The following is a 22,887-nucleotide window of genomic DNA, read 5'->3' as shown; positions in this document are numbered from 1 at the left end:
CCGCACTGTAGCATTTAATCTCTTGCAAACTTAAGCATTCTCAGAGGTGCTGTACTGGCACAACAGTTCTATTTGCATGGCATTTCAGTGCTAATGCAGCCCCATGGTTCAAAGGTTGTATCCAGAATTGTTGTTCTGCCAGAAGAAGCATATTGCCTGAGAACGAGGACATCCATGTCCTCAGCTTCCTGCTGTAACCCCCATGTGCCCCCCAAATGGTTGGAACACCCCTCAAAAGAGGCTTGAAGGGCACAGGAGAGGAGCAGTGACACAAGTCCCATTTCACAGGCAGTCTCCCTCCAGAGGCATAACAAAGATTTCGATTCAACTTCAGGTGCCCAGTACAATGCAGTTAATGCTGGAAAAGGGCTATCCTACTCACAGTCTCTCCAGTAATTTTCCAAGTACCATAGCGCCTCACCCCTGCAAACTAATACTACACGACTCTGATGTTCTTCAGTATCTCTTCTCACAGGTTATTTAGCTGATTACTAAATCAGTAATTTAGCTTCCAGAATCCTCTCTTTTCTTCCTCTCACAGCCTAAACCCATCCCTTCCTTGCAAACAACTTTCCAGAGGCTGTCATCTGGATTGGATTACTTAAGGGGGAAATGAAGAAAGAGGAGTAAACGCAAAGAATCATAAGAAAAAACACATTTATTGACTTGGCAAAAAGCCATGGCAAATAGAAAATGGCATAGTGACAGTTCTGTTTGGGGAAATGTGTACTTTCCCATTTTCAGTAGCAAGAGCTATACATACCTGCACGTATACACAAAGATCATGTACATTTGCATTTCAGTTAGTGTAATCTTGGGATGAGCTTATACATTATTGCTGAAATTCTATAGACACTTTACAGGAAATACAATAGGACTTAAAGCAGAGTGGACATACTTGAGATTTTACTGTAAGGTAGTGCTTCCAAGTCACTAAAATGAAGAGACACCTTCTCGTAGCATAAGGAAAGACAGCCTTGCCAGCAAGCTATCAGGTACGTCTAACTTGCAGCTTTTATTACCACTGCAGTTGTAACATGTAGCTCAACTAGAGCTAGAAGATGCCCACACACTTACATCCAACCATGAATAAAGATGTTTAAAATAGACAGTTTATTATTGCAACTTTCGAGTAGATATGGTAAATACATGGATTTATTTGCTTTTTTTAAAGAAGAAATTATTCTCGTAGGTTGCCATTCTTTCATTGCAGAGGCATCCTGTATGTCATGCTGCAGACCACAAACACTGCTGCGAAGCCTATTGTGTAAAATATCAGGCTTTGCCCTTAACACCCATGCTCTGCTCTGCTCTGCTCTGCTCTGCTCTGCTCTGCTCTGCTCTGCTCTGAAGGGGCAGGAGGCTTGGGAAATTTCAACCTGCTCCCCAAGCACCCAAAGAAATGGAAAGGCAAGAAGATACAGATGCTAGTTAAAGGACCCCAACGTGCAGTTGGTGCTGTTCTCTTTGCCGAGCTGGATCACATTCACATAAATATATCCCCCTCTCCCACCACAGATGAATTCAGTAGTCAGCACACAGTCTCCCAGCCAGAGCAAAGGGAGCCCACAAAATTTTGGAGCTTTGCCTTAATAGTGAGTCATTGTATGCCAAAGCATGTGCATTAAACTTAATGATTATGTGATTAACTTGCAGAGACTCAAATTTGACAGTGGTCTCTCCCTAGTACCAAGGATGGCCAGGACTTGCAAAACTCTTTTCGAAACCAGTAAGAGAAAAATAGAGCACCTTAAAATAAAGCAACAAATGGGGAATGCCTTCTGTAGGCAGGAACCTGATTTTTACCTTTTAGATTTGGGACAAGAACTTAGGAGTCTTGCTGTGTCAATGGATTATAGACCACATTACATATTTACAGAGCATACAAACCCAGATTCCATGCATTTTAACATGTCAGCATGGGAAGCATTTCTCCACCCACAGCAAGAAGTTGCTGTGAAAACCAACTCTTTCCCTAAGTAAAATAATCCCTAGAAATGAAGGAACTAGTGAACAACTTCTTCTCGGGCAAGATTTTCCTAATTGTCTTTTCCCAAAAGGTGGACTAAGAGAAGAAAGCAAGAATTCACCACTTTAAAAAATGAAAGCTTCCTTTTTTTTAAACAAGTGCCTTTTTATGCAGGTTAACATAAAGCACAGGGTTTTTCTGTACAGGTATATAGTTCATCGTAGCCAATGCCACTAAAGTGGATGCTCAGTGGGTTCCATTATAATGCTGTGAAAGCACCAATTCTGCCCTGCAGAAATGCTCCTGTACCATCTGCAGAAAACCAGGGCACTCCTCCTTGATAACAATCAGCTTCGTAGTTCTGCCTTCACCCACCTGCCATGATTTTGCCACCTTCTCATTTCAGTTGCTGGACTGGAGATCAATTGTGGGACTAGAGATTGCTTGGAGCATGGCAGACTTTTGTCATTTGGCTATACAATGTTACAATCCCAGATAAGACACAAGTGAATGGAAAACTGGGCCATGCTTTAGCTACCAGTTTTAAAGGCAGCTGGGTAGATATAAAAGGGAAGGCTGTGCCTTAGGGATTTTGTTGCCTTGCAAAAATGGCTGCAAGAACAATAGGAGAAGTTTAGGACGTGTTATCAGTTGTGGGACTACTAACCTGCATGTAGCAGTTTTTCCCAAACTTCCTAGGAGTGGGATCCTTCAGTTACACCTTTTAGTTTGCATGGGAATTCCTGCCATCACAGATAAGGAAAATTCTTATCCCAATAAACACAAACTCGGTTCCCCATGCACAGGACCCTCTGAGCCACTGGTAGGTCCCAGCTGAAGTTGTGGGAATAACTGGAAAACTGGGCTAACCCAGCCAGCTAGTTCAACAGTCAGAGATGAATTGAAAGGGGAGGCATGATCTCAGCAGCCGCTGTTTCTGCGCATAAAGGCATGGCCACAAATGTCATAGTTCATCTCAATGAAATTCAGCGAGCCCACAGTGACCTCGCAGGGGCCTAGCTCCTTGAAGCCACACTTGGAGTAAAAGGGGATGAGGAAGTCCTCGCACATCAGTGTGGTCCGGCGCACGTAGGGCAGGCAGCACAGGTACTGCAGGTATCGCCACATCAAGATGAAGCCTTTGCCTTGCTGGCGGAAGGTACGATGCACTGCCAGAACGTGGATGTGAACCGTGGAGCCGTGTGGCTTGTGTAAGGTCAGCGCATCCTGCCAGCAGGAAAGAGAAGAGCAACAATGGCTATTCAAGATCTAGTCCCGTTCTTTTGTAGGCTGGCTCTAGCATTTAAAATAGGCAAGCAACAACTCTTGTTTTCTTTATAAGTCAGATTTTTAGTTGGCATAAATTGGAATCTTCACTGCTTCTGCTGGAACAAATCTCCTAAAAGGAGAAAGGTAACATAGTGCTACACTCAGTGTACACTGTGCAGCCCTTCCAGTATCTTGAGGAATGACTCACATCTCCAAAACTCTGCAGACCCCAAGGGTCACAATGCTGCATGTGAGAATCAGGCATCTTTCTCAGTTAAAATTTCAGACAGGGGAATGGAACTTCCTCTTCTACCTATGTTGGAATTTAGCACAGGCAGTACTCATTAATTTAAAAAACTGTACTAATCGTCTACCATTCAACTGGGTTTCCCACAGAGACATATAAAAATTATGTCGTGTCTGGCTGATGGAGTTTTATAGATGAGGGGACATCAAGAAACATGGAGTGAGAGTAGCCAATTTAGCCAAGAGACGGGGGAAATGGAATCACAGTTCCTAAGACACACATATCCTACATTACGGAGAGAAGGTGCTGTGTGTTCACGCTGGGTTGAGTTCCCATCCTTTCTTAGTCATTTATAAAATGGGAAAGAGATGTATTGAAAAGGATCCTGTTTCTTACCTGGCTGAGTCTGTCCTGATCCCAGAGGGAGCCAATAATGAAAGCCACTAGCCGTCCTTCTTCAAACCATCCAAGTGACAGCTCAGGACACAGGTTCAGAAAGTGGCGAATCTCATCTAAGTGGAGGGGGCAATCTCCCGACACCGAAATAAATGCTGCAAAGGAAAATAGACAAAGGGGCTGATGTTATGCTACTACGGGATTCTGGAGGCTGGGAAGATTCTTGACCTATCTTACGAAGCATGATGCTAAACTCAGCAGGAGCTTGGATCTTAATTGGGTGAACCTCAGTTTGCAGGATCTTGGGTCTGTTTCTTGCAGTGAAGTCTAATGTTTATGTTTGCGGAGTGGGGAAGGAATTAATCCTTCCCACTTGTGAGAAACCCTCTGGGTGAAATTTGGGAAGCTGTTCAGGTTAGGCAAAGGCTTAACTTTAGAATTCTTAATTGGGCAGAGCAAAAAGTTAGGTAATTCTCAGCTACATAGCAAATAACTACCATTAAGGCAAATTTTAGATACCTCAGGTAGAAAATGGACTAAATCACTAAACACTTAGCTCTTCAAATGCTGAGTTAATATTGACTGAATCATGCATGACTGAAATCTGACATCAGCCAGAGAAGACTGTGTAACTCATGGTTGCTGCTGCTGAATGGCAGTGCCCCTTGCTGCACTGTTTAAAATTGCTCCTAAAAAGCAGCTTGGAATGTGAAGTGAAGCATCATCTGCTTGACAAGCAAAGAAAAAAGTTGCTGTTTGTGCTTATAATTCCTCGCACACACGTACAGGAGCTCACTGGACTGCAACTATCAATAGTCTGTTCCCTCTTGGGAGAACAGGCACCAAGAGGAAACTGTGAGAAGGGCATGACTCTGTTTTTCTGCCTCACTATCTGGGACCAACATGCCATCAAACTTCATATGAATCTCTCTGGCACTAGGCAAGGCCATCACATGATTTATTTGGGAGCAATGGTCTTTGGAGATTCTGAATCATGAAGTTCAGGTTTCAGTGCCCAGTAGTGTTGACATACATTTTTCATTAATTTTTATTTCCAAATTTGATTGTAAATCTCAGCAGAGTGTGGCATAATTTGTTTCATCCAAAGATAAGTAAAAATAGCTGAATTTAGATTTCACCACAAAAATTCAGTGATGGAAAGAACTGAACTTACATGAGGCTTCCATGGAAACTTTAAAATGATAAATGATGCTGGATCAATCCTAAGTACGTGCATTGAGACTTGGCTTCCCTAATGCTCCAGACTGAGATACCGCAAGTTCCCCAGTGATTTCTAAGCGCACGGCTCTCAACTGTCCCCCATTGTACACATCTATTTTATTTTCTTCCTGCTCACAATGTCATTCCAACCATTGGACTGCTTGGCACTTGGGCCTTAAGCCATATCAGGATTATTTTCATAATGTGCCATATTCTCCCTTTCCCCCCAAATTTTATTTTTATCACAAACACAATATCCCATCAGTGTTACATAAAATTATAAATAACCTATGAATAAACAACTGGGGTTCTTACATAATGTGCCATACTTGATTGATATACCTGAGAAACAAGGTGCAAGGAGGATATATTCTAGCCTCCTCTTCCTAGGAAATGCTTTTTTTTTAAGGAGTTATACTTATTAAACAGGCTGGCTGCAGTTTGCAATACAGCAGTACTGAGATACGATGGGAGAAAAGTGCTCTTTTCCCAGCTCATGTTTTTATATTCCTTTCTGTTATTCAGCTTAATAAAAGCCTCCAGTAATTCAGTGCTTCTTCTATATGGAAGCAGTTTTCTTTAGAAGGAGAGGTTAAAGATGTTTAAGAAAACACAGGAGTTGGATGGGGAGGGGGTCTTACCTTCGCGCTCAATTTCAAACACGCTAATGGCATCCTCCGGAGTGAGGCACCGGAACTCGCTGGCAGGAAGAGTGTGTCGGCGCTGGCGTGCAGCAGAGCTTCGTGGAGGTCGGAGATGAACGGGTTTGAGAAAAGGCAGAGCACTGATCACAGACATTCTCTTTCCTTATTTCCGTGCCTTCTGCAAATGCTTCTCTTTTTGCAGTTTCCACGTCACTATTTCACTCAGCTTCCTCCAGCACAATCAGCCCAGGGATGAAAATACCTGCATAACACATTGCATTGGCTGTTTGCATCTCTTTATATAAACATGCCACGAATCTGGCATGACTTCTAGCATCCTCATAATCATCACCATAGCGGAAAGAGAGGTCAAGGTGGGTTACTGTACAGCTCACAAAAGCAAAGCCTTATTCATTGGAGCATTAATGATGGGGGAAAGGACCAGAAATGGCTTTTATAGCCTGGGGCCAGGCTGGCAAGGATAAGTGGCAAGATAGGCAGGGTTAATACACTTGACGTGAGCTGTGGAAGAGTGGTTACTCTGAGGTCACCCAAAAGCTGGATCGGATGACTCAAAAGCACTCTTAGGACCTAATCCTGACAGAGACAGATTGTCTCTTGCTAGGTGCTGGGTCTCCCACACAAAATTAGACTCTTAATACTGTCAAACCAATCTACCGCCTTCTGGAAAGCTTTCCTGTAATTGTTAATTAACCAGCCAAACCAAATGACACAGGGACAAGAGGAGGGTTTTTTCCAAGGAGGCAAAAAGAAAGCAATTGTGGGATCAATGAAAACCTGGACAGTAACCTTAAGAGTAGTGGGTGCTCTTTTTGAGGGGGGAGAGCCAGTTTTGAAAAAGCAAATGAACAAGGTGTTGCTGCATACAGACCCCTGAGCTTTCTTTGCCACCAGCCCATGGGAAAAACAGCTAACTAAAAGGTCAAGCTTAGTTACTGTTCCCCAGAGCTGACTGTTCTGTTGTGAATGTCCCCTGTTTCTATGTGCACACAATTCATTTTGGTCTAGTCTCTTTCCAGTTAAGTAAGTTCATAAGGAGAAACCGGCAAGATCAGACTAGAAGTTTGATCATTTACCACTGGATATAAGCTCAGTTAATACACTGCAAGTCCATAACACAGCAAGATGCAGCCCAGTGAAGTATATAAAGAAAGCAACAAAAAGGTCTGCTTTGTCCTTAGAGCTTCATTGATACTGGTTAGATATACAATGCACAATGCATAGCTCCTTTACTGGATTCTCCATCACTGTTGGCTACTGGCTTAAGAGGCTGTGAAGGGATCATTAGACAAAATCATAGAGGGCAGGTGTGTCAATGGCTATTCACCATATTGGTAAATGTAGTGTCCATGTTTCAAACAACTGTTGCTGGGAGCAAACAACGAAGGACAGTTTTTTTCAGACCCTGCCAATCAGCTTCCCAGAAGGACATTTCTTCTTCCTAGGACCAATGAACTAGAAAATACCTTAGAGGAGGCTCTCCTAGTATAAATCCCCTTGCTTTTGTAACATTATCCCTTTTCCAAAACCAGCCTTCCCCAACTTTCTGCCCTCCGTATGATTCCGACTTCAACCCCATTCAGCCTGGCCAATAATCAGGAGTGCTAAGAGTTGAATCCAAAATACTGGAAGAGCAACAGGTTGGAGAAGGCTGCTGTAAACCATGACAGCTCAACGAACTCTACGGCAGCATTTAATTTTTTTATATGGAAAGCACAAGCTGTTCCTAAACATAGAGCTTATATAGCTACGATTTCTGCCTGCCTCCTCTTAAGAATCAAATCCAAAACTTTCTTCCCTGAGATGTATTTATCAGACAGTCTACACAGTATGGACTGTGTGGGTTTGACCATATGTCTCTTGAGCTATAAAACGTAGGTGCCTACACTCATTCGTTCCAGGGCGGCAAAGCTGCACAGCTACCTCTTGATTGTAAATCACATGTATTGCACACACCACTACAACACACCTGCTCTCTTTTCTTGTGCATGTGCTTACTTAGTGACACATTCCATGACATTTAGAAGCCGACACCAGCAGTATGAAAGAGTATTATATTCAAGAAGCACTATACACAAAACTTTATTTGGAGTGAGGGTTACAAAAAATAAACAAACCTAGGAACAAGGGGAACAAAACCGAAGATGAGAGAAACAAAGACAGGCGAAACAAACGCAAAAGAGTACAGCTGTGTTAAGATTAGAGTTTGCTCTTTTGTGGCATTGTTGCCCATACACTAGCACTGAAAGTTTCACATGATTGATCCTGGAGTGATTTCCTTCATCTTGGCAACATTGTTGAATGCTTTTTAGGGTCGCTTTCCCAACCTGGGAGCCCTCCCAATGTTTTGGACTGCAACCTCAGTAGGCCTGGCCATTGGCCATGCTGGCTGGGGTTTACTGCAGCTGAAGTCCAAACGGCGCCAGGCGTGTGGGGAAAGCAGCTCTGGAGGGCAGTGCTGGAAGTCTGTGGAGAAGGTCTCCAGAAGCTGAAAGAGAAATGTGAATCCTTGGTGGGGTTTCAGGGTCTATAGGAGCCTGGACTACATGGTTTACTTTTCACATTTTGAGCAGCACTTTTTACATCAGCTAACAATAAAACTGTTGCCCAGCTTGAGTTTTCGGGTCAGCAATGCTCTTTGGGAATTGCTGGGATTGTACTGCTGGAATTGTTCTTTTCCTTCAGTTATATGATTGCACACTTTAAAATGCCCTGAAAGCATCAGAGACAACTCTAACATGATCGCGCAGTGATGTGGCCTGGGCATGAGATAGCACCAGCCTGAGGAACAGCCACACCAGGTCTACTCAGCTGCAGCTTCTTAATGGGCATACATGGGAACCAATGTCCTTCCACTCACAGCCGAAGCTTCCAGTGGTTTCCATGATTCTCTTCACTTTTCCAACGGTCTTTAATACTTGCGGGAGCGGCAAGGTGACCTTCTCAATTTGCAGAGTGCTGCTTAGGCTCTGTTCCACATGCAACACACCAGATTCAGGTACCTTCATTTCGGTACTTCTAAAACGCAGTGGCAAGCCATTACAGCTCCAAGGCCGATACTAAGATAAATTGGGACACGTTTCACTTAGGCCTCCTATAAGAGCTGAAAAGTGGTAGGTTCTCATAAAACAATATATAATCCAGTCTGACCTTCATAGATTGCACTGCTGCTATGTCCAATTGCACAGCTCCTTCTACATTTTCTTAACATACCAACAACACTGGACTGTGCCGCTGAGTCGTCACACGTGACCCTAACACCGACTCCTCCGCAACATGGGACCAACAAGAGGGTATTACTTTGCAGGGCCTGTGCAAACTTGCTCAGCCATAGCTGTGCCTCCTGCGTTGCAGGTATAATCCTGAAGAACTTTATCTGCATGCCAAGTAAGATTTAAACGTTTGTAAACACTGAGCAGGAAAAACAACACGTGATCAAGACCAGCACTAGAAAGATCACGAGCTCCTCTCTACGCTGCTACTTCTTGTTTTGGGAGGCATGTGGCTGCCCAGACCCAGGTGCAGGAAAGTCCTGGACTTCTGAACTCGCCTTGATGAGGCTGCCATGACTTCCTGGCAGGGCAGGCCCCAGAAAGGCCAAACAAGGTGCGCTCAGTTGGCCGACCTTTTGTCCTGCCCGAGTCTTGCTGAGTGGCTGGAAACTGAAAGCAGACACAGACAGGCTGGGCGCAGCTCCGCGGCTGCAGCCCCTGCTCTCAGAATGACGACATGACTGCAATCTGGGCAGGGTGGGGGAGCTGAGTCCCCTTGCTACCATGAGTGGATGCTCATGCTATGAAATTGCCAGAAAATCAACAGACAAGCCATGTGCATTACGATGTATTCATGTTCCCTATTTTGGGCAAATGTGCAAATCTAGTGCCTTCTGTATTGTGAACTGAGTTAAAGGCCTCCAGACTCAAGCATGATTAATAACTCTGGGCAATATGGGGCAAAAGCTCCAGGTCTGGGGCTTACAATGTGAAAGCAACACCGCTCCAGACCAAGCACAAATCTCAAATGAGGCTCCTTCATGAAATTTTACATAATCTGGATTTGGGTGGCAAAGTAATCAAGTACCAGAGGTAGAATTAAAAGAGAATAGGGATAGATATCTGGTTCCTCCAGATGTTTCAGACGGCTAAATCCATAACCACTGGCCATGCTTCCTGGGGCTGATCAGAGCTGCAGTCCAAAACATCTGGAGGGCACCAGGTTGCCTATCTTTTGGTACAAGGGGTACCCCCTTAGTATCTAATTATAGCTGGCTAGTAGCTAATAGCATGTGAAGAAAAAGCGAGATGAAACAAGTGCCGCACCAGCAGATAGGGTACTTTGAAAAGAAAGGGGCTGTGCCACTTGAATAACAACACAGTATTCTTTAATCCATGTAGGTGTCCATGTTTTTGGATGTGGCTTCCCTGCTGAGGTGATAACTCTCAAACTCTTTGGGGACCATGACGATGAAATATACGTGCATGTGCTCAAAGTGTTATTTCTACATGTGCTGTTTCTCAGTGTGCTTTGCAGAGTGAAAGGGAACTGAGGGACAGACCAGGTGAAAGAGATTAGCCCGTGAATTATTACAGGTCTCTGAGGTTAGTGCTTCGACGTGACAAGTGATCTGTACACAGAAGTCTTAAGTACCACTCGCCAACCAGAGCTCTAGGGACAAATTCTTGGTGGTCACTATTTCCACTATTCACATGCATGGATGCTGTGCATTAACACCAGGTGCAAAATGGCAGTTGACAGGAAGTGGCAGCACAAATGCAGGCGAACCCAAACCTGATCATGTCTAAGGCTCAACCCTGCCCACTTGGGGTTGGTGCAAAATTGCCTTTACACACAGCCACAATACACATACTTTCTGAGCTGTGAGCCACTTAGGTGGAGATCATGGAACAGTTATGGTTCAATTGTCTGTGACAAGAAGAGCTAGTTTGGGGTGCTGGGATATGAAAGCAAAAAAGTGGCAGACCACCTGTGTGCAGTACAGACTAAGCCTTATTTTGGCTGCCATAGGAAGGTTTGCACACATTCGGATTAGGGTGACAGACAGTTCACGCATCAGATGCCCAATCTCAGTTTCACCACTGAAGGACAGTATTTTTTGAGTCTTTCAATTTTCCAATTGTGTATACAACCATTTAGTCTCCTAAAGTAGATCCACTGAAACCAGTGGGGCTTACATAACTTGCACTGAAAACTGCCATAAGCCCCATGGAATTAATATAAATAAATCTGGATCCAATCCATTCTCCTTAAATTTGAATTTAATTTTAGCAGTAATTTATATACAATGTTTAGGATTTCTTCTGCATAGTATCTGGAGACAGTGCATTTATAGTAGGATTGACTAAGCACCTTGCTCCTCAGAGAAGAAGTAAGTGACTGCTGCAAACCACGGACATGCAGAATGTGTCACTGGAAGCAGAAGGATTGCTTCAAGCAGCTTTCATGAAATAATAGAAAAGATGGGCTGCCAAAACACAACATCCAAGATAGCATAGTTCTTAGTTAATGGGCCTAAACAATCTTTCCACATAAAGGGGAAGGATCCGTGCAGCTGTAAAGCCCTACATTCAAGGCTTTACAGAAAGAACAGACTGTTCCTGATTTTATATGTCATGGCCCCATGGGTAATGCCACGTAATTGGACAGCTTTCACTCATGACCGTGCCTAGAAGATTCTGTGCGTTTCTATAGACATGCACATTCATATGTTCATGCACAGAACTGGCTGCAGTAAGCCTTGTCATGAAAGTTCAGCTCCTGATAACAACGTTAGAGTTACTACTGGGAAAATGCAAGGATGTTTCCTGGTTACAAATCATAATGTGAGGTGAGGGAATTCTTTCAGGCTTCTTACCTTTCACCTCTGTCCTAACCCTCCCACTCCACTGCCCCAAGGCTGATGGTATTAATAAACCAGTAAGTTTCACTCATTTAAGCGAATTAAATATACAAGTTTTAGCACTGAAAATAAGGTGTGTAACTAAAGAAATCTTGGCTATAATACATGCCTGTAAACCCAGTATAAATGTAGTTAGTTTCTCACTGGCTAATGCAAGGATGCTGTTAAAACATACAAACAGGGATTAGTAAGAAGACACATTGTCGAGATTTGCAACATAACCACAGAAATGTGGAAGGAACCTTGCCTTCAAATTAGTCTATTGTATTACTCAGCTGATATGATTAATTTAACATAACACCCATAACAAACACTCTCCACTGCAACAGCATATAGAACAGGAAAAAATGCATATTTGCTTTCTGAATCTGATTTTGCTCAATTGGAGAAGTCAGCACCACAGAAATTAGAGCAAATTTACAGGCACTTACCTGTGCATTAAATTTTCTTCTACAATTCTGATTGTTGACCCGTGTCTCCAGACAGAAAACTGTAGACTTTGCAGAGTCACTGCCAGAAAGGAAAGAGGAGAAAGACGACTTGAGAGAATGTTGATGTGTTTTCAGCTTTTACTCTTCAGCTTATATATATTTTTAATTATTTATAAAGCACGTGATGATGCTCTTAAGACATTTCTAAACCCGCATGAGACACAGAGAATTGCAAAGGGGTTTCCAAGTGACATGGCAACAAAAGGATCCTAGCAGGCTTTACTTTCTTGGCATGATTTTCTGCTGAGGGATAAAGTGCTTTAGCTGATTGCTAGTTGCGAAGGGCATCATATGAACTACAGGTGAATAGCCAGCCAAGGAACAATGGCCAAAAAACCCCACAAAAACCAGGTGAGGTAAAATATATTACTTGCCCTTGCTATGACTGAATACTCTGAAATGGCCAGTCTTGCTTGAAAGGAAATGCAGCACAGCACTGTAAATGCAGTGGTTCTCCTACATTTGCCTTTGACCCATTGCATCCTGAATTCTTCATAACTGCTATATCAGCAACCAGTGGAGCAGCTATAGATCTAATCCAGGGGCTCCAAAATGGGTAAACGTATGGTGACACAGCAAATACATGTGCTTATTTAATTCTTTTGCAAGGGGAGGATAAAGTGACTGTGATGCAGACAAGTACCACGAAGGGTAGAACTAGAAGCAGAGAACAAGCTGAGAATGAAGGCCAACATAACCTCTTTCAAGGCATGGCAGGCTTAAACTTTTAAGGCTGTAAATTTTTTAGCGTTTTTTCCCATATCCACAACATCCATTCTGCTGGATCATCATCACTACCACCAGCACGACTGAAAAGAGTTTTATGGCTTTTTCTGGAACAATGACATTCATTTCATAGTAAAAGACAGAAACATGCTTGAACACTCCAACTTTATATGCCTCACCCCACCCGCTCCACCGGAGCACCTATATGTGCATTAGAGATAAAATATATCATTCAGACAATTAGCTTCTAGAGCAGTGATGGGGGATCTCCAGCTGGCAGAACTTCCCCACCTCAACCCCACCCTTCCAAGGTCTAGCAAGAAAAGAAACTGAATCTGCTATCTTCTATCAAAGAAAAAACACACAGTGAGATGTCCTTGTGCCTCTCCTCCTCCCAGCTGGGAGGTTTAACAGCATGCTAATAGGAATCCCCGTTGTCTTTGCGGTCACTGATTGAGTTAAGTGCAAGGATACAGGGATTCTCCATAGCACTTGCCCTCCCAACTGGGTGTCCTCCCCAACCGGTGACAAGGAGAGACACAGGGCAGACCAAACCACCATGACCAAGGAAGGGGAGTGGTGGAGCACCTGGTACTCGGAAGGGGATGGCTTTGTGGCATGCAGGGCCTCCCTGGACCTGTGAGTGCTCACCCCTCATTCAGGGAGACAGGTAGATCTTCCAGATCTCTACCCAAAATGACTTCTGCATTCCTGATCTAGAGGACCTTGAAGACTGAGCAGAAGCATAAACGCATAGCTTGGTAACAAAGCATGTTAACAACATTTGAATGTGTCCACAAAAAAATAGGACAATATAGGGACAATTATTTAACCAGTTCAGATGAAAGCAGCAGATGGCACATGTGCTATAATGGCAATGAACATTGTAAGAGCCATTCGCCATGCTCTGCCATCACAGTAAAGGACTATATAGACTTATGATGATTACCTCTCTTCAACCTTTCAAAAATACTGGAGTACTCGGAGTAGCTGTTCCTAAATTTTATAGATTAAATTGTTTTCATTTATTTATTGAATTTATAGACCACACCAATAGTCTGAAATATTGGTGAATTGGTGAACAATTAAGACCAATAAAATACAAAAAAGGCACAATTTGGATAACTACATAAATCCATTCAATAAAATTATTTTAACAGATATAGTAAACTAAAACCATCAATAAAAGTAAAGGTAAAGGTTTCCCCTTGATGTTAAGTCCTGTCATGCCTGACTCTAGGGGGCGGTACTTATCTCCGTTTCCTAGTGAGGGAGCCAGCGTTTGTCCGCAGACAGTCTCCGTGGTCATGGGGCCGGCATGACTAAACACCAAAGTGCATGGAATGCTGTTACCTGCCCATTGAAGTGGTACCTTTTTATCTACTTGCATTTGCATGCTTTCGAACTGCAAGGTTGGCAGGAGCTGGGACGGAGCAGCGGGCACTCACCCTGTTGTGCAGATTCGAACCAGTGACCTTTTGATCAACCAGCCCAGCAGCACAGCAGTTTAAACCACTGTGCCACCTGCATCCCTAAACCATCAATAAATTCATATAAAATGTAAAAACACCATTCAAATACTAAAATTCTGGAGCATAGAACCATCTTCTCCGGGTGCTGAAATGATTGCAATGAGGACACCAAGCGTACTACCATGAGGAGCCTATTCCAGAGGTAGAGTGCACCCACTGAAAAGGCCCCTCTTCTGTTCCCCATTCTCTTCGCTTCTTTAAAGGATGATTCTTTAAGAAGGACCTCTTGACCAAATTTAAAGATTGAGTAGGTGCACATGGAAATAGGCAGTCTTTCAAGTCTTCTTTGGGGCTTTATATGTCAAAACAAGCTCTTTAAATTGGGCCCAGACATCAAGTGGCAGCCAATGATGATTATAAAGAACTGGTGTAGTATGGGTGCACAAACCAACTCATGTCAAGGTGTTGGTTATGACCTATAAAGCCCTAAACGGCTTGGGTCCTGGCTACCTGAACGAGCGCTTATGTCCGTATATGCCCGACCGCCCCTTGAGATCTGCGGGAGAGTCCCTTCTCCGGGAACCCTCCATGAAAGAAATTAGGAGAGTAAGTATTTGGAGGAGGGCTTTCTCTGCGGTGGCACCCAACCTATGGAATTCACTCCCCAAAGAGGTCCGCCTGGCACCGTCGTTACTGGTTTTTCGGCGCCAGGTAAAGACCTTTTTATTTAAACATCATTTTAATTGTTAAAATATATGATCTGGCCAGGGCAACTTCTTCTTCCTTCTCTTTTCTCCTCTATATTCTTTATTTACTTATTTTATACTGTTAATTTTAATTTTATATTATTATGTTTGTATCTTAGTGTATTTTTTGTATTTTTGTATTTAGTGGTAATTTATTATGTTCTATTGTATTTCAATGTATTTTATTGTGTTGTAAGCCACCCCGAGGTTTCGGCAAGGGGCGGCATAGAAATGTTATAACAACAACAACAACAACAACAACTGCACAGCCCTATTTTGAACCAGTCCAAGTCTCCAGACCTGCTTCAGAGGCATCCCCTCATAGAGTGTGTTACAGTAGCCCAATTGGGAGGCTACCGAGGTGTGGATAACTGTGGCAAGGTTCTGTCTGCCCAGGTAAGGCCACAGTTGGTAAATCAACCATAACTGGGTGAAGGTGCTCCTGGCCAATGATTCTACTTGAGACTCAAGAGATCGTTTTGGATCCAGGAGCACCCCCAGACTAGGGACTCTGTCCTTTACTAGAATTACTGCAATATCAGTGTGGATCTTATATCACAAATGTGCAAACATGTTAACACTGTGAAATAACAACACTAATTTGGCCTTATCTAGATTCAAGACTGTATTGTCAAAGTGCGCCATCTACTGGGAAAATGAAATCTGTCAAACTGACATTCAAGAAAAAAAGAGATTGTCCTTCCAAAGTAGACTGGGATAAAATTATACAACATATAGCACTTCATGGACATTAAAGATATGGATAGATCACATCTAGGCATACTTTTCCCCAGAACTGTTTAAATAACAATGTGACCCAGGAGTGCAAATATTTTTGCAAAATTTAAGAGCCTTCTAGGAGAAACCTTGTTTCAGGAATACCAATGAGGAAATGTAGATGCTAGTTGCTACATTCAGGATCAAGACATGAATACGAGATGCTTTCTGTTCACCAAACAGCAAAAACATAGATCAGAAGCAAGGACAATATGAAGCGATGTAACACCCCTGCCCATTACTGGGTCTGTTGTCAGCTTCCCCATCCGCTGCACTCTACTGATCGTGACAGCATCATTCTCTGTTCCTAAACCATTTACTTGGTTACCTGAACAGATAGACCAATTCTAAATAAAATCTACCAGAATCTTACTTCCCCTGGGGAACCCCACATCTCAAGCAAAAACAATATACCACACCCTAAAATGTATCTTCTGAGGTTCCCTAGAATTCAGACCTAGTTCCAAAGGCCTAGCCTTGATTTATTAACTTATTAGATTTCTATCCTGCCTTTTTCTTACAAAGAACTCAAAGCAGTTTGCATCATTCTCTTCCTCCTGCTCTCCACCTTATCCCTACATCCACAACCCTGTGAGGTACACTGGGCTGAGAGTCCACATCCCAAAGTCACCCAGTTGACTCCATGACCTACCCAGAACTACTGTGGCGTACTGGCTCTCTCTCCAGTGTGGGATTTCTCACTACACACTCTCAAAAACCCAATAAATCCTGCAAGTGCCAGTCAGAAAGGAAGCCACACCATGGAGAAGAGCCCAAGCCCCAGACATTGGATACCAGGCAGGATATTTATAGGGCAGACCTTGACCAACTTCCACAAGGCATAAGCCCCTCTCACCTGGAAGGCAAGGGCAGCCTTAAGCAAAGTGCTTCTCTACCCAGAAAATGGCTGCAGCTTTTGGCTCACATCCTAACACGGGCAGCAAAGGAAGAATTAGGGGGCCTGGTACAATCCTTCTCTTCTGCCCCGCAACTCTCCAGGTGCAATTACTGCTGCTTACTCTTGCACCCTGAATTAAGCAGCTGAGCCCTCATCTGGGGACAGTGGAGGGGGGTGTCTCTTTATCCAGGATGGCTCTTTAGATAGCACTCTTTTACTCTTTAATTAATAAAAAGATTCTGAGGACCTAACTAAACATAAAATAGGAAATTTGTGAGCAAGATCTTCAGTGTTTTTAAAATAAGTTCACCCAAGTTTCCCTGCTTATAAGAATCTGCAAGAGGGACAATGAGTTCATCCATTTAACTCAGACTTTTCTATAATAAAGCGCTGGCAGCATCATGCAGCTGCACCACTGATTGCCACCAGCAGGCAAGGCTGATTTCCACACTGTTCGCATGTAGCACACTGTATTTCCATTACCATTTGTCAACATATATTTAAGAGTACCTTTAAAGAAATAAATCCGGGGTCACAGTATTTTGTCTTCAGACACCTCTGAATTTTGAACAGCACAGCAATGCAGAGGAACAGAATATGACCATTTAATGTAACAGGTTCACAACACTGCTGTGAGGACAAAATGAAAAGGAAGGGGGAAGCTGCTTTGGGTTCTTTGAAAGGTGAAAAAGCTGAGATATAAACATAATAACTTATCTTACGACAGAATGTTATGCCTCTAATCCTCCTACAATACAGGCAACCAAGAACTTCCTACTTTTATGCCACGAGAACGCGGCTGATTATCCATCAAACATGAATCATTTTACCTTGCTTCTTATTCAAGAGGATCATTGGACTAAATACTTCCAGATAGAAAACAAAGCATCCACAAGATGGAGCAAGAGGGTTTCCCAAGAAGATACTGGTCAAGTCTGGTATACTTCACATGAGTTTTTTCTCAAAACATTCAGTTTCAGGACCTCCAGATCTGCTTTGCATAGTAACACAGTAGGATAATTTCATCCATTTTTTTCTGGGAACATCTGAGGGTTTGGGGAGCCTCTTGTTCCTATTGTTCCTGGTAGTTTTTTGACAGAAATGACTAAAGGGTGAAATGCTGATAAAATTTCAAATAATTATTCAGCATTTAAGAAAGTTATTTCTCACACTATGCATCAACTTTTCCATAATTATCTCTTTCAGAGGTATCCTATCTAATCATGAGACAGCAGGACCTGGAAGAGATGAAAAGGGGAGGGAAAGGGTGGAGAATCTTGCCCACAAACTCCCTATGCACAATAAATAGGGCTAAATAATTATCTGCCTGTTATAAGTCACAGCAACCGATTCTTTACTCAAGCTGTTGTTAGTTATCAAAATGTAAAAAGTACGATGAATGTAAGATCTTCATTTGGAACACCATATGTCATATTTGAGGGTGTGGATTGTTATAGAACATTGCAATAAATCTTCTGGGTAAACCATCAACCTTTAGCCTGGGAATTTCCTGAGCTGTGCATATCCTAGCAACATGAAACTCCGTACTTATTCCCAAGAGATAGCTTGTGATCTGTCATGTAGGGCACATGCTCTGTCTTCATACCTGAGAAAGTGAGAGCAATTGTTGCTATTCATCTATCATGTGCTCTTTTTAGTAAGTTTGTAAAAGTTGTATTGTTGTATTGCAACAATACAACAAAATACAATACAAAAGTTCTATTGCAGGGCAATACAAGTATCTGCTTTAGGCATGGATATTAAACAGAGCTGCCTTATGAGTTTTTTAAAAATATATTGATCAGAAATAGGTTGCAATCTTGAATGCAAAGCATTTGGTAGATACTAAGTTACTGTTTGCTGTTGTTTTGCAACTAAAAAAATAATCAGGAACTCTCAGTCAAATGACCAAATTTTTTGTTATTTTTTAAATTTAAGAACGCTATTCCTTTCTTTCTCTCTATGTGGAACTGTGGAACACTGGCCAGATTTGCCACTATGCTCTAACCTGTTCATTCTTGAAGTTACTAGCCTTTTTTACTAATCCCTCACCAGGACTAGCACTAGGTTCCTGCTAGTGAGAGGCAAATTCCAGCAACACCGTTTTTGACCTTCCAACTTCTGAACTTTCAAAAGGACTCCCTCAAGGTGTTTTCATCTGGATCAACCAGAAAAGCTAGTCAGAAATGATGATGTACCTGGCTAGAAAAGCTAAGATGCTCCGACAGTCAAGCTATTCACATATTAAATACTTGAAGGTTTTCAACAGTGCAAAAGTAATACAGCAGTTAGAGTTTACTCAATCATATTAGGTAGACATTCCTTTCCTCCACGTCTCTAAATTGTTCTCTCTGGCTGTAGCTGTTCTTTTTCCTTCAGCCAATCAGATCTCTCGCCTGTCATCAGCTCCCTATACTTATAAATTTCAGTTTCACTTTAGCTCTGGGCCGTTTTTTTCCCCTCTTCCTTCCCGCTTTCACCCCTCTTATCATCTTTCCCTTCCTGCCTCTCCTTCCCTTTCCTTCAGCTAACCAGCAATGCAAGAGCGGACTAGAATCATATTACTGAGTCACACCAGAATTAAGCCACTCTGACAAACAGAATTATCTAAAATCCAAGCAATTCAACCCAATTGGACTGAACTACTAGAGGGCTCTCTCTTCTTCCACCACTACGCCAATATTTTTTTCCACTTTCTCCTATCGCATTGCTCTGCCTCCCAAACTAATCCCTCCATCCTCGTCTCAGTTGCACTACTGTCAGATATCTTCCTACTCCCACACTTCTTTGCCACATTCTTCTCTTACACTTTTTGTGTTTAAACATTTTTCTTTTATATTATTATTAATATTGATACTTTATATCACCCAGTACCAACGCTTTTTGGGCAGTTATGCTTAACTCATTTTCTTTTTAATCAGATTTTATGCCACCACTGAGTAGCACTCTGTCAAAAGGCAAAATATAGTTTATTGATTGGATTTTTATCCCATCTTTGTAGCTCACAAAGCACTCAAATTCGCTTACATTATTCTCCCTCCTGCTCTCAATCTTATTCCCACAGAAACAACCCTGTGAGGTAGGCTGGGCTGAGAATCTGTGACTGGCCCAAAGTCACCCAGTAATTTGTTATTACTTACAATATTTATAATTAATGTTTCCTCTCTGAGCTGTTCTGTTCCCTCCTCCCCTTGCCACCAACCTCTCCTATTCCTTGATTTTTTAAAAAATTGCGCTTTTTACGTGTTTAATGTTACGTTTTGGTTTGAAGTCGGATGTATTGTTAGCCGCCTCACACGCCATGCTTTGCAGGAAGCCAGGATATGAATTCAGTTAGCGATTTCTTCCCCTGCCCTCGGTCCTCCCCGCTCCCCTTTCGCGGACTCCTCATCCTCCAACTTCCTCTCACGCTCCGCTCGCTCTCCGGCTCTCTCAGGTGCCGCGCCGCGCCGCCCCCCGCTCTCCGCGCGCGCTCCGCCCCTTCTTCCCGAGCGGCGGCGGCCGCTATTTGATGAGAGGCGGGGCTTCGCTCCTCTGGCCCCGCCCTTGCCGGACGGTGACTGCGCTGTGTGGGCCAGGCGGCCGCCGCCGCCGCTGCTGCTACTACTGCAAGTGCTGCCGTTTCTCTTCCTCCCCCTCAGCCAGTCGTCACCGGGGCGCGCGCCATGGCGGAGCCACCCGCTCCCCCCGCCTCAGCAACCCTCCTTCCAGCGGCAGCCCCTGCCGCCGCCGGGTCCCAGCGGCTGCTCTTCACCCACGACCTGGTGTCCGGCCGGTACAGGGGCTCGGTGCGCTTCGGCCTGGTCCGTGTCATGCATGGCGAGGACTCCGACTCGGAGGAGGACGAGGGTGGACGAGGCCCCGGCGGCGGCGGCGGAGGAGGAGGCGGCGGCGGAGGCGGGGGGGTAGTAGGAAGCGGCGGCCCCGGGGGAAGCGGCGCTGGCAGCTCGGCCGGTTCTGAGTCCGGAGGCCCGTGCGGAGGCGAGGAGAGCCGCGGCAGCCCCCTCCGCCGCGGCTACGTGCGAGTCCAGTGGTACCCGGAGGGCATCAAGCAGCACGTCAAGGAGACCAAGGTAAGGAAACCGCCGTCGCCGCCCTGGGCCTCGTTTGCATCTCATCTGCATACACGGCGCGGTCGGTGGGTGGGGTGTCCGCAAAGGGCTGAGGAAAGCGGAGGAGGGGAAAGCCGCGGCGGGGCTGGCCGGGGAGGGGGCCGCTTGGAATACGGGAAGAGCGGAAGGGCCTCGCCTGCGTGTAGGATGCAAGTGGAGGACCAGGCCTTGGGGAGGGTAGAGGGTGGGGTAGCATGTGGGGATGGCGAGAAAGTTGGTCCGGGGGAGAGCAGGTGTGGGGGCGGGGAGGCAAGTTCTCCAGCCACGGGGTCACGGGAAGGCTGCCTTGTGGAGGCCGCTTGCACCCGTTAGCGTGGCTGGCCTGCGTGGCCTCTTGAGCGAGAAAGGAGCTCTCTACCCAATGGCCAGGTTGTCTCTCTTCTCTCCTTTTCACCGTCATCCATTATGTTCTCTGCAGCAAAAGAGAGAAGAGCAAACTACATTTTTGTGTGTTTCATTATCTCCATGTATGCTCTTTATACTTTACTAGGAGACATGATCTCAGTTCAGCTTGCTCTGGGCCTCACCTGTGATTCTCTGTTGTGGTGTGGAAAATTCAGATAATTTATTGGAAATCTTCATTCTTTAATCTGACAGTGGCCTCTCTGAATCGCTGCAGTGACATCTGCTGATTGATTTTTTGCTGTTCTGCAAGACTGCATAAAACCAGTGATTTTTGACTGCATAATTTCAAATGTGTAGGTTTTGATCATCTTTAGGGTGTAAAGAAAGGTACTGGAAATCGTTAGACACAATTTACACTTCATGAGCGGATATTTGTATTAATGTATGTTTCTATGGTACCACTTGCTAAAATATATTGAGTTGGTTGCTTTTGTTCTGTATGAATTGTTGTTAAACCTTAAATAAACATTTTGTATTACTATGCAGAAATGTTGTTTTCAGTGAACAAGCTGTAGTAAACAGTGGTTTGGGCACAAGGTGAAGTGAGTATAGCAATCACTGAAAATACTTAGATGTTGATGGTTAGCAACTGCGGGTTGGGGCAAAAAACCCTCCAAAACCTATTTTGTTAAGTGCACAGAAGGGGTGACTGTTGAGTTCAGAATAAATAGCCAAAAAGCATCCATGAGATGCAGACCAGAGTATGTTAGTTACATTACATCCTCTCCCACAAGCAAATTGTTAGTACATTTTTAAATTAATTATTTTAATTGTTGGGGAGGGACTTAAGGTCTGGTAAGTGCTTATTTCATTTGTCAGATTTCATAAAATACAGTGATTCACTATAGACATGTGGGACAAAAGTGATGGGAGAGGCAGATGTAATACAAGAGGACTGAGGATTTGCTGCATCAATCTGTGGTACAGGAACAGAGGGCTTGTAAGCTTTGATAGCTGGAAGTACTATATGCATCCTAACTAGCACACTGTTTTATCTGGAAGTTAGCTGAGAGAAAATGGCATGAAACCTAAAATCAGCATGGTTGCGAGATTTCATTGGCCTTTTCACTATGCTTTGGTCTATTAAGTCTGTAAAAAGACACAAATGTCACTCAGAAAACCCCCCTTTCAAACTTCGTTTCTAAAAGAGGAACTCTCAATTTCATATCAGATGTATTTAGGTAGCTACAAGGCATATTTCGAAATGAATTGTCAGTATTTTTCATCTCTTTTATAGGAATATGCCTGTCAGTTGCTTTTAGTGTTCTTGACCCTTCACCAAAATCTTGCATTCTGCCTAATTTTCTCTTTTGCTTCCACAGGGAGGCTACACTTAGAAATCATGGAATTTGAAATCTCTAGTCCTAATAAGAATTTTTTACCAAAAATGTTTACATTTTGCCTGTCTTTAGCACCATATACAGTACATAAGTATGATGAAATAAAAGCACTGGGCAGATGTAAGTTCCATTTGACACCCTATTCTGCACTGGGAACAGCATTATTCACCCAAGGTGGTTGTGAGGACAGACTAGGGATGCCAAGATGACCATAACTGTCACCCTGAGCCCTTTGA

General features: G+C 43.7%; 2 protein-coding genes across 3 annotated transcripts in view; one reads left to right on the top strand and one right to left on the bottom strand.

Moving 5' to 3' along the window:
- Window positions 1–617: 617 nt before the first annotated feature.
- On the bottom strand, window positions 618–20,100 carry AANAT (aralkylamine N-acetyltransferase). The gene is made up of 5 exons (XM_044454051.1): window positions 20,052–20,100; window positions 12,116–12,194; window positions 5,744–6,008; window positions 3,882–4,036; window positions 618–3,196 (listed from the first exon to the last, which is right to left on the bottom strand). Exons 3-5 carry the CDS (start codon window positions 5,898–5,900, stop codon window positions 2,891–2,893), a joined length of 618 nt encoding a protein of 205 aa, XP_044309986.1. The 5' UTR covers window positions 5,901–6,008; window positions 12,116–12,194; window positions 20,052–20,100; the 3' UTR covers window positions 618–2,890.
- Window positions 20,101–20,364: 264 nt separating this feature from the next.
- Window positions 20,365–22,887, top strand: part of UBE2O (ubiquitin conjugating enzyme E2 O) — an 89,132-nt gene continuing 86,609 nt past the window's right edge. For both annotated transcript variants that reach the window (XM_044454103.1, XM_044454102.1), the window contains exon 1: window positions 20,365–20,867. In XM_044454103.1, the coding sequence (XP_044310038.1) occupies window positions 20,460–20,867 (408 nt within the window). In that variant the 5' untranslated portion in view covers window positions 20,365–20,459. The remainder of the gene's footprint in view (window positions 20,868–22,887) is intronic.

Source organism: Varanus komodoensis, unplaced genomic scaffold (genome assembly GCF_004798865.1).
Source record: "Varanus komodoensis strain SLA01 unplaced genomic scaffold, ASM479886v1 scaffold7_1, whole genome shotgun sequence".
Classification (NCBI taxonomy): Eukaryota; Metazoa; Chordata; class Lepidosauria; order Squamata; family Varanidae; genus Varanus; species Varanus komodoensis.
This window is presented reverse-complemented; position numbering and strand designations above follow the sequence as displayed.